This window comes from Galendromus occidentalis, unplaced genomic scaffold (assembly GCF_000255335.2).
Source record: "Galendromus occidentalis unplaced genomic scaffold, Mocc_1.1 scf7180000075584, whole genome shotgun sequence".
NCBI classification, from domain to species: Eukaryota; Metazoa; Arthropoda; class Arachnida; order Mesostigmata; family Phytoseiidae; genus Galendromus; species Galendromus occidentalis.
In genome coordinates, this window is record NW_003803574.1 from 7,765 (window position 1) to 19,361 (window position 11,597).

An 11,597-nucleotide genomic window follows, 5' to 3' on the forward strand; every position below is an offset into this window, starting at 1 on the left:
TTGTTGACCAATGTGACGAATGTGAGCCTTGCCCGGCTGGAAAACCTCGCACCGCTCCGGTATAGATCCGAGAGAATGTCCGTGGACCCCAGCGGGCCCGAAGTATTTATGAGAGAGAGACACAGAAAAAAATCGCGAACACCGACAGCTTACTGGCCGTCGCTACAGCTCAGCGACGACCGCTTCGAGAACGGCGGTACCGGAGCGACTGCGGCACCAGTGGAGAAGCCGCGGGCGGCGGTTCGTGCCCGTAAATATACGAGAGCAGACGACGCGATTGTTGTGGCTGCTGTCATCTCACAGGCTGTCTATTGGGGCTGTTGTCATAGTTGTTCCGAATAGCAGCAATCCTTGGAAGTTTCTTGTCCACTGTGAGTGGTGCTCGTGGTTTGCCGTGTTCGCCCCGCGGGGCTCATCGAGCCATGTTCAAACGAGACAGAAACATAGATAATGTCAAAAAAGCTCAGGGGAAAGTCCTCGACGCAAAGAGAGACTCCTTCAACAGATTGAAGCATATCCGCACCTTTCTGGGTGAGTCGGTGTCGGCCCGCCGGTGGATTCCTCGGATGTGCAGCCGAAGCGCCATATCAAGCGACGAATTAATATCGATATCCAGTGTATTATCTCCACCATCGGATCATACCGAAGAGTAGACCCTGATCGAGTTTACTGTTCTGCGTTTCGAACGTGTGAATGAAGTCAGCTGATCGGGGTCAGCAGGTGGTGACGGGACTCGCCTCGGAAACCGTCTTTTTATGTGATCGGTCCCAGTGGGAAACCGACTCCGGGTCGGAATTACATAAACAGCCTCGAAGTCAGGTGTTTCTGGATTCTTTCGGGAGTTTCTGAATTCGGAAATGCTCCTGCTCATTGTAGATGTCGAAAATGTCAGATCCTTGGGGTTCCTGCTCCTTCAACTGCAAACGCTTCCCGTGATTCTACATGCTTTCATGCCAAATGATTCACTGGAATTCACTGATGGCTTAGAGCGAGAGTCCGTGTGACGGCTGGAGGTGAGCATTACGGAGAACATTCGTAAATCAAGCGACCCATTTCAGAGCATGTGGAGAACCATGAGGCGAAGGAGTTCTTCCAGTCGAATTATTCTGTTGTCTACTTCATCTTCCATGATGCCTTTTCCATCGTGGAAGGGAACATTCGCTCCAGAGGAGGTGAATATCAAATCATTCTTATGGAACAATCCCACAGAGATGGAATCGCTCGTATAAAAAGAGCTCCCGATGGATCGCTCCTCATTCGATCCCACTGCTTTTTCCTCCCATACAGTGCACAAAAGCCAGAGGGAGGAGTTTGAAAATGTTCGATACCTCTTTGAGAAGATTCTTGTCCTTCTACCCGAGCTGATCGCGAAAGGTTGGCAGGCTCACAGCATCAGGATCGTGATGAAAAAGCTCCTCCACCACGGGAACTCGCACAAAGTGAGTCCGCCTTCTTGTAGGACCGAAACAACTCGAATAGTCATACGGAGAATGATTTTATGCTTGAAAATTCTAGACGATTTGTGAGGCTATCCGTCTTTTCATCATCTGGTATCAAATTCTGCGAGAAGCAGCACCCGCGGAAGTCGATATAATGTTCGCAACGCTGATACCGAACTTGATACCAGGACCCTTGCAAAGACCTCGGAGCCCTCCACCGGAGGGTGCGCACCCTGCGAAAGATTATACTTTCTACACAACATTGGAGAACGAAATCGGTAATAATTGCTTACGGAGATTCGAGTATCCATCATTGACGAGCGTTTTATTTGCCTAATACGATTCGCCTCAAGAACCCCCTAATCTATCGGTCTCTTTTATATTAGTTCGCTGTGGCGTTTTTGACTCATCCCCTTCCACAGGACCCGTCGTGGCAGGTGAGCAATCTCACCTTTTCCCCCCGGTTCCGGGGGATATTCAGCCGGAAGACCAGAGCGCAGCTCTTCTCGAATTCATGTTGCAAGTCATGGTCACGCAGGTCACGAAGGTACGTTCCTCCCCTAAATCATCTTTCAAGATCGAAGGTTCGGGCTCCGAATATTTGCCTATCCTGCGTGATGTTCCGTGACCTGAGGCTCCATGCATTCTTCCCGCAGATTCAGTGGGACCAAATTATTGTGAATGGGGTTCGTCAATACGAGCGTTGCTTCTCGTTTTTGTTGGACAAGTTCAGAGCTATATATATTCCACATTTGTTCCCGAACATGTCGGTCAAGTATTCGCTTTATCAACCTAATCTTGGTAAGCAAACATCTGAAATTGGATCGGCTCCTGCGAAATGTGATTTTAGAGAGTCAGTATAACAGTCCAGAAACAATTTCAGACCTTCCGGCCGCGGTGCGCAGCGATTCTGTGCTGCTATCGAAGCATCAGTCCTTGGTTGTTCAGTTCTTGGTACAATACGTGAATCCGCAAAAGGGCGAACGTGAAGCGGGAGCAACCAGGAACGCTCAGAGGATGGAAAATCCGTGGACGTATTACGCGGCGCGTTCGGCATGGAGCAGCTTCATGGACGACGACATGTTAAAGGTGCTTGAGATTCGCCGATTGTCTCCGACATCCTATCGAATGCTGGGATTGAAATAACCGAGATGCTCAACTCTGTTTTCAGTCGGTTCCCGTTCTTCCCGACACCGACTTCTTGAGCGTCTATCACCGAGCCGTCGTGAGGAACGTCCTTTACGCCACACCGGCAAATGTGGATTTCGTTCACGAGATCTTCCGCCAATGTTTCGTCTCACCGCTCGGCCAAACACAGACAACGAAAAAGGTAGTGTTCCCGCCCAGAACAATTGGGGATGAGTCGAACGCGTCCATATTCTTGCAACCCCGATGCCTCATCTCCGAGATTCTCTCCACTAGGTGATCGCAGTCTATCGCGAATGGATTCACATGAATCTCCCCGACCCTCCGTCTTTCCTCATCGAGCAGCCCTCTTCGGAGCAGCCTCGAAACCCGGTCTTTTGTGGCCAGCAAAACCTTTACAAAGTATTCATCACGAACGCGTCCAACTTCTTCTTGCTGTCCCTCCCGGTCAGCGAGGAGAAACTTCTGGAGGAACAGGTTGACCTATGCAAGCGAGTGATTAACATATACCGATTCATGGTGATGAAAAAGCTCATGGAGCGAGCAACCTGGGAACAACTGCTCTATGTGATTCTACACGTAACGTCTCAGGTAACCGGCAGTCTTTAAAGTGTACGCCGCATGGGGAAAAGCCTCGCAACCATATACGAATACGGATACTTTCGTGAAGTCATCAACGTAGAGTTCCGTTCTTCCAATTGCAGGTGCTATCTAATGACGTTCCGCGAAAATCCGGTGACTCTCTCGGACGGCAACTCGCACCTCCCCTTTTTCAAACGTTGATCGTGACGTGGATCAAGGCCAATCTTCATGCGACCATATGCGTCGACCTCTGGAACGGCTTCGTTCGGGTGCTATCCACTCTTTCACATTGGGAACCCCTGATCGACGAATGGGCTGTAAGTAGAAGAAAATACCTCATTCGAGCCCGAGCCATTTCTACCAATGACTTCGTTCACATACGCTCATTCGCCCGTAGAATCTCAACAAGAGCAGCGATACGCTCTGGAGAAGCTTCACTCTTAGGCAATTAGGGCATATATATCCCTATCGGGTGCAGGCTCTCCCACCTGAGGGCTCCATTGATTCCTCGAGTGATTTCTTTCCATCCCTCAGAAAACCATGAAAACGCTCACAAGGATCCTGACAACCCGCGTTTACGGCCTGGATCTCGACAATTTACCCCTAGCTAGGCTCAGTGAGCAACAAACGAAAAGAAGAAGAAACCTCAAAGGCAATGTGAGAGGAATATCCGAGGGAACGCCTCAAATCCGAACCCCTCAAAGTCGGCAGCAGCAAAGCTCGACCGATATCGATGGGAAGACCGGTAAAGCCCTCTCAATTCTGGCTCTCTCCGATGAACATACATATCGCATGGAACGCCCATCTCGACGAGTGATACCATCTGAAACCCATCATAATTAATATTCTGAGCTTCTGTGTCAAACTCCGCAGAGAAATCATCGCCCGATTTGCTCGCACAGTCTTCCTCTCTGTACACGGGCCAGCTCCAACGACGACTGTCGGACTCCCACCTGCACACTTATCGTCAGTTACGATTCCGTTCGAAACAGCCGACGAGGAGCTGGTCGTACCCATCGGTGAAAAACCTGGGTTGTCCACTACATCAGGAGTCGACAAATACCTCACCTGCCGCCTCGAGCACAGCCTTGGAGAGCAGCTCAATGAAAGACCATCAACTGAATCAAATGATGGACTGCACATCGTCAGAAAACGGTAGGCATCTCGCTATGAGACGATAATACGAATGCCCCAATAATTCTGGAAGTTCGCTTACCCTACGGTAATGGGACGGGGGTCCGACTGCGGTGGCCCGAGCCTCTCGCAAATTCGAACCTCTTCCGCATGGGGGAGGTCCCTAACTGCGGTCCCACCCCCGCCGAGTCATGCCGTCGGATCCCCCTCGGCGTCGTTGCGACTGTGACACCCAGAACCTTTTGTCTCACTACAATGAATACACCGGCGACGACTCGAATCTCAAACTCGCTCATTCTTATTGTTAACCCTCATGCAGCGGCCATCCCGATGCATTTAACCCAAGAGGTGTTCATAAGAACCGGCTCGAACGCCTCAGAGTTCGGAGAACACCGAGCATCGGTCAGCTCGCGCTTCGATCTAGTCCGATGTGATTCACAGGGTGAAAGCGCTCTGAGGGAAAGCCATCACATGCTAGCATTCGAAGAAGCTAATACTGCCACTAACAACAATCAGAACAAGTGTGAAGGAAAATCCGCAGATGACAGTGTTGCGGACGATTCCAAGGAGAACAAGGATGCAGACGACGAGTTCCTTGGTGGGTGCATGCAGTGGTTGAGGACTAATCATCAAAGGGTCCATTACACAGCTCGACAAAAAAAACTTTTTTCGCGTTACAAAGAAAGCGAAAGCTATTTCGGGGTAAACCGGGGGCGCTGAATCCGAATTTCTTAACAGATTTTCTCCATCAGGTCCAGTTTTTTCGTAATTTCACTTTTTTGATTTTTTGCCATTTTTCGTCTTTAAAAAATTCTAGCTCCGCCCCTGAGTGGACTAGATCGATGAAACTTCGGTGGCGGATAGAGCTCGGTTGGGGCTATACCTGGCCGAGTTTTGGTGCGATTCGTAGCAGTGGTCTCTGAGCTAGAGCCATCGGAAACTAAAGAAAAGAAGAAAAAAGTGGGAGAGGGACCTCTTAGAAAGCACTTGACGGAAAAACTAGGACCTTTGAAGCGGTCTGACCTAGACAATTCGATAGAGGAGGCTTTGACGAGCATTTTGAGACCAAGCAGAGCAAAATCGGTCGATCCATTTAGTTTTTATTCGCAAAAAACATTGAAAATTTGAAAACGCCTAAAAGTCGGAATTCGCCTGTTCCGGCTTTTAAGCAGAAGCTTCGACCGTTGGGCCGTTGGAATCTTCCGTAAAATCAGCGAGGTCGATCAATCCGCATCAAATCGAGCCGTCAGCGATTGTCTGGAATGTGGTCGATCAGGGGCTTCCCTCATGAGGTTCCAGCAATAGTCTGCCATCATAGACTCATCCCACCTCCCTTGGTATCGCTCCTCCATGGTGCTGATGTCTTGATGGAACCTTTCGCCTTGCTCGTCGCTCATTGACCCTAAATTCTCAGGGAATAGATGAAGGTGGGCGTGGAGAGAATGAACCTTGATACTCATTCTACATCCGAGAATGCGGAAGCTTTCTACAAGTCTCTGCACCAACTCCACGTAGTTGGAAGCTCTCGTGTTCGCCAAGAAGTTCGTGGCGACTGAGACGAAGGATTCCCAGGCGGCGGCTTCCTTCGGGTTGATCGATTCGATGAAGTTTGGGTCCTTCATGAGTCCCCGGATCTGCGGCCCGTTGAGCACTCCCGCTAGCAGTTTCTGTCTGCTCACGGGACGGAGATTCTGGGCTATGTATTCGAAGCTTAAAAGTCGGCACAGACGAATTCCGACTTTTAGGCGTTTTGAAATTTTCAATGTTTTTGCGAATAAAAACTGAACGGATCGACCGATTTTGCTCTGCTTGGTCTCAAAATGCTCGTAAAAGCCTCCTCTATCGAATTGTCGAGGTCAGACCGCTTCAAAGGTCCTAGTTTTTCCGTCAAGTGCGTTTTTAAGAGGTCCCTCTCCCACTTTTTTCTTCTTTTTTTTAGTTTCCGATGGCTCTAGCTCAGAGACCACTGCGACGAATTGCACCAAAACTCGGCCAGGTGTAGCCCCAACCGAGGTCTATCCGCCACCAAAGTTTCATCGATCTAGTCCACTCAGGGGCAGAGCTAGAATTTTTTGAAGACGAAAAATGGCAAAAAATCGAAAAATCGAAATTTCGGGAAAACTAGACCTGATGGAGAAAAACTGTTATGAAATTCGGATTCAGCGCCCCCGGTTTACCCCGAAATAGCTATCACTTTCTTTGTAACGATTTGGCTGTCGAGCTGTGTTATCGATGATTCAGTGAGATTTTAGAATTAAAAAAAAAACTTCCGAGCTGGAGGGTTTGTCGAGCTCTCGCGCTGGGCATCTACCTTATTGAAATTTCCCGAAACGTCCCCAATCCTGTCGCCTTTAGGAGAAACCCCAGATCCTGATGGTCGTAGCGTCCTCGCCGGAGGATCTCAAAAAGGCTGGTGTCCTGAAGTTGCCGTAGTCTTGTGGCGCCGTATGGTATGTTCCCTGGGGAATGTCAACAACATCAGAGACCCAGCTATTCACGCTAAAGTCATGGAACAAGTCGCCGATCTCTGTGAAACTTTGATCAAGGTATTTCCAGAACCCTGTCTAGTCCGTGAGGAAATTATTTGATCCTGGTAGTTGAGTCCATGCGACCCACATCATGCTCAGGCGTAATTCGGATGATGATTTAAGGTGCGAGAGAATCAAGGCGTCTCCGAGGATAATCTCAGTTCGCCAACGCCTCCTCAATTCATCCCGCCGATTCATATGCTGACGCCCTGGTTTTTCGAAGCCACCATGCTGTCTGATGAATATGAAAAAGGCAAACTGATCGCCTACCAGCTTCTGTGTGACCTGAGCTTCAGAACGCACGACATTCCCCTCAGTGCGGAATATGTCACGAGGTAGGCGAGCGCAATGGGACTCGTGGAATTGGGCGAGCTCGCTATCCCGATGTATCGGAGGAAGACGAGTCCATATTCCGAATCCTCTCAAGGAATTCTCACATCCCCACAGACTTTACGACGTAATGCACAGAGGTCTGACCAGTGATAATCAGAAGGTTAAGAACTGCATCATAAAAGCCAGTGGTACTCGATTCTTGGGGACCACGCTTCCTGGATTTTCCTTGCTCATCATGGATTTCGTGCAAGCATCAGGAGAAATTCTGGATCAACAGACACTCAAAGCCGTTAGTACCGGAAGCAAGGTATCGGGAGCGAGAGACCACAGAATTGCGAAGCTCGAGAGATCACTGACGGCGTTCTCTTCTTCTTCTTCTCCTCCTCAGATGCCCAGGGCGGAAGCTGTGATGACCCTCGGCGCTCATCTATTCATCGGCACTATCTACGGCGACCTTCAGACACTGGACTCGACCTATCATCAAGGTCATCGACTCGTTAACCTCAAAAATCTGGAGACCGCGGTCATGGACAAACTGCTCTTGGCTGCAAAGGGTGACCCCGATTGGCAAGCGCGCTGTACTGCCATTTCGGCTGTAGCTGTATATTGTTATCAGCAATTGGTGTATCGAAGCAAACACGCACATTTCCTACCTGCCTTAAGAGTTCTGGTTCAATCGCTGAAACCTTCGCCACAAGCGCCCAATCAGAAAGGTGTTAAGTTCTCGAAATGCAATCAGTATACCGTTTGCCAAACGGCCGCCGAATGTCTTTCGTTGCTAGCGGAATTCGTTGACGACATGATACGGGATCTGCCGGATATTCCCGAGATCATTGTCAAGAGCGTGGCCGCGGTTCTCGGTGAAATCTATCCTCCGAAAAACCCGAATCAGGAGCTCAATGAAAGTTTCTCCAATGTGAGTCGTAACAACTGTCCTCTGCTCATGCATGCGCATTTCATGACTATCCAACGAGCCCGAATGAAAACCCAATTCCTTCGTTCTTTTGCAGTTGATAATTTCGCTCATGTTCTGCCTCGCTGAGTGGTCCATGAAGATCCCGCTTGACGAACTGACGAAGTCGAAACCATCGAGTCTTCATTCAACTCTGTCGGCGTTGGATTCTATAATTAAGGGAGTCAAGAGCGAGAGTTCAATGGACTCGACCGGAGCCTTGCTGGATAAAATATTCTCAAGTCAGAAAATCTCCAAGGCGAAATCCGCTCTAGAGTCTCCGATCGAGATCCAGAGATCACTGCACGCACCCCTGACGACTTCGTTCAGCGATCCTCAACATCAAGAAGCCAAATACGCCGGCGAGCAAAAAGCAACTTCCGCGATTAAACTGGCCGCCAAAGCGGTTAGTGCTTGTTACAGGGCATTCATTTGGATAGTTTTCTCGTTTTTCCTTCATTTCTCTCTTGCCTCATAGAGGGAGAGCCGGGCCACATGGACTCAGGCGTAGAATTCAGATACCGGATTCGAGTTGCCGAGGGCTGGAGGAATCTTATCCACCATTCGTCTGGAGAGGATGGAAGCTCTTTGTGCGCGAGCACGAATCAGACTCGATTCCCATCCGCAGATCCTGTGCCACTTGATGAACAACATAGGACACTTTCCGATGAATTCTGTGGGTCTTACAAATCCATCGAGCTTGACCATCGAGAATGATGATGTTCCCGGACTGAGTGAAGCTCCTGAGATTTCGAAACAGACCTTCAACGCTCCCAACATACAATTCTTCGCGGTCAACGATTCAAGCATCGTTTCATTAATCGAAATCCCACCGAACGTAAGCTCCTCGCGCAGTGGATACATGTCGAGGCTGTTCCGGAGACAGACATTTCCGGAGAGAGTGTAATGCAGATTGATTTTTTTCCAGGATAAGTCTTCTGATCTCACAACCGGCAAGGCTCGTACCAGAGTCATAGTGAGAGATCTGTGTGGAAAGTTCTCGTGGGAGTGCGTAACAGTATACGGTCCACTCGGCTGTCGAGCCGGATCCTTCCCGCCGGGACCTTCCCCCGATCCATGCATGTTCTATGCGGGTTCCCCGAAATCTTGCGTGACACCAGAGATTCCGCTCCGCATACCCACGAGCGAACTCGAGGGACCCGCTGGCAGGTTCCCAGTGTGCGTGGACGACGGAACCGCCCGGGAGAGCCTCAACAAGGTACCAAGGGCGGGATCTGCGAGACGGAAACGTCAAGATCCATGGAAAAGTATTCCAAGAAAAAACTCATGAATGACTCTCATTATCCAGATGCTCCGTTACATCGGATCGACTTCACCGGAATGCGCTACACAGCTGCCTCTAACATCACCGCCGAGAGCGCTGAATCAGCAGAGCAGTCTAGCGGAAGCAGATCAAATCAACGAGGTGAGAGTCGGTACTCGAGATCATTTCCGAGAGCTGGAGCGGAGTATCGGTCGACAGTCTTGGGGAGTTCGAGATTTATCGAACATTCGCTCATTCCGCAGATACTCGGTTTCGCCGAGGCGGAACAGGAGGAAGTGGCGAAGCTTCGATGGAGTTCGAGTCAAAGAGCTCAAGCCCTGATGCCGCCTTGCGATGCTGAGACCGCCTCACAACACAATGGCACCTCTTCTGGCAATGTTGGACTACAACACGGATCGCTCGCACCCTTCCAGTATTCTAGGTTGGATTCCATGGAACCAAGGGCTCCTCCAGTCAACGAGATAAACCGAACAAGGTGGATTCCCTTAGTCGAATGATTCACGAGCCCTCTCTCCTTCCCCCAGACTGCTCCTGAACCAGCTCAACTTCCTCGGCTGGGAGCGAAGGTCTACAGTGGCCCTTCTGCAGAAAAACGATAAGCTTCTCCGTGAGGTCCGTTATCTCGATCAGCAACGGTCGCGAGAGACTCATAAAATCGCCGTGATATACGTTGGGGCAGGCCAAGAAGATAAGAACTCGATTTTGATGAATCAAAGTGGAAGTCCCGAGTTCGAAAACTTCGTGCGCGGTACGGCATCAGTAATTTTATTCCACTGTAAGCGTTCTCAAGGGAGCATGCATGAGTGAAGCTTAAAGTAATACGCGGCTTATGATTACAGGTCTGGGTTGGGATATCGATCTCAGAACTCACACTGGATACCGCGGTGGATTGGATCAAAACGGAAGTACGGGATTGACGGCACCGTATTTTGCCAATTCGTTCATTGAGGTACTGTTTCATGTCAGCACAAGGATCCCGGCGATGGAGAAAGAAGCTATGACGAAAAAACTGCGTCACCTCGGGAACGATGAGGTTCGTATCTTACACGACTGGGATTCAGAGCCTCGATCATAGTAGTCTCGAGCGGCGGCGCGCAGGCAGGCCCTCGTGAGACAATCGGTAATGTTCCTACGTGCCCTTCGCCCAGGTTCATGTGGTATGGAGCGAGCATCAGCGGGAGTACCGTCGGGGAATCATCGCAACAGAGTTCGGAGACGTCTTCATCGTTCTCTACCCGATGCCCGACAACCTCTGCCGAGTGCAGATCAACGCCAAACCCGACGTAAGAAACTCGATCCGCGCGGCTTCCGAGGCAAGCTGACATCGAGCATTTCGCGACAAAACGACGAAGGCATCTCACACAAACCCTTGCCCCTTCTGTCGGGATTGCAGGTGCCATTCTTCGGACCACTCTTCGACGGTGCGATTGTGGATCAGAGAATCCTCCCGGCGCTCGTCCGTGCAACCGCGATTAATGCTGACCGAGCTGTGAACTCACTGAAGATGATGTTCCGCAACTATTACGAGGTGCGGTCAGAAATTATCGAAAACATCTGCAGTAACTTCAAGGAGCCAACTACTTTCGAGGAATTCGCGTGCAAGGTTTTCGCTCCGTCCGTACTGAAGCTCTCGAAACCGTCGAATAAAGGTTTGTTACAATCGTAACGCTTCCGGAATTCGTCTATTGTAATTACATCTGCATTAGCTTCTTTCGGAAAATACAATTTCACTCCGCCGGGCTTGTCGGAGCCTCACGTTCCGCTCGTTCATTTGATTTAGGAGTGGACATCGTAGACACCGCACCTCCGACTTTCTCCCTCGATGTGGCCGCAGGGAAACCACGTACAGGATCTGCCACAGATTCACCGTCTTCTCCTCACGCTCCGCCAAGATTCCATCGGACACCACCCGTCGCTCAACCCACGTTACAGCATTCGCAGTCCACAGTGTGAATCGCAAGTATTCTGAGCTCTTCTGCAGATCCTCGCGGTCTACCGAGTCTCTATTTCCACGGAAAATTTGTACAACAGAGACTGGTCGCGGAATCCTCAGCTCGAAATCAGTCGTCAAACGAATGATCGCCGCGAACAGAAATGAGTAGAAAAGTCGCATACAATAATTCGAGGATGGGGATATACCGATACCAATCTTCGTTCGACTTGGGGACGCGAGGTGTTACATGAGGTCCGAGCTATTG

The 11,597-nt window shown here is 50.0% G+C and overlaps 1 protein-coding gene across 1 annotated transcript; it reads left to right on the plus strand.

The window, feature by feature from the left end:
• Positions 1 to 422: 422 nt before the first annotated feature.
• LOC100905215 (ral GTPase-activating protein subunit alpha-1) lies at positions 423 to 11,352 on the plus strand. The gene is made up of 27 exons (XM_029111598.1): positions 423 to 531; positions 1,059 to 1,172; positions 1,288 to 1,439; positions 1,516 to 1,717; positions 1,862 to 1,986; positions 2,096 to 2,240; positions 2,323 to 2,528; positions 2,611 to 2,769; positions 2,862 to 3,176; positions 3,290 to 3,484; positions 3,702 to 3,912; positions 4,041 to 4,322; positions 4,621 to 4,899; positions 6,657 to 6,847; positions 6,953 to 7,164; positions 7,277 to 7,451; positions 7,551 to 8,078; positions 8,173 to 8,520; positions 8,743 to 8,952; positions 9,043 to 9,333; positions 9,424 to 9,540; positions 9,642 to 9,820; positions 9,924 to 10,147; positions 10,239 to 10,432; positions 10,548 to 10,682; positions 10,793 to 11,048; positions 11,180 to 11,352. Exons 1-27 carry the CDS (start codon positions 423 to 425, stop codon positions 11,350 to 11,352), a joined length of 5,727 nt encoding a protein of 1,908 aa, XP_028967431.1.
• Positions 11,353 to 11,597: the final 245 nt, after the last annotated feature.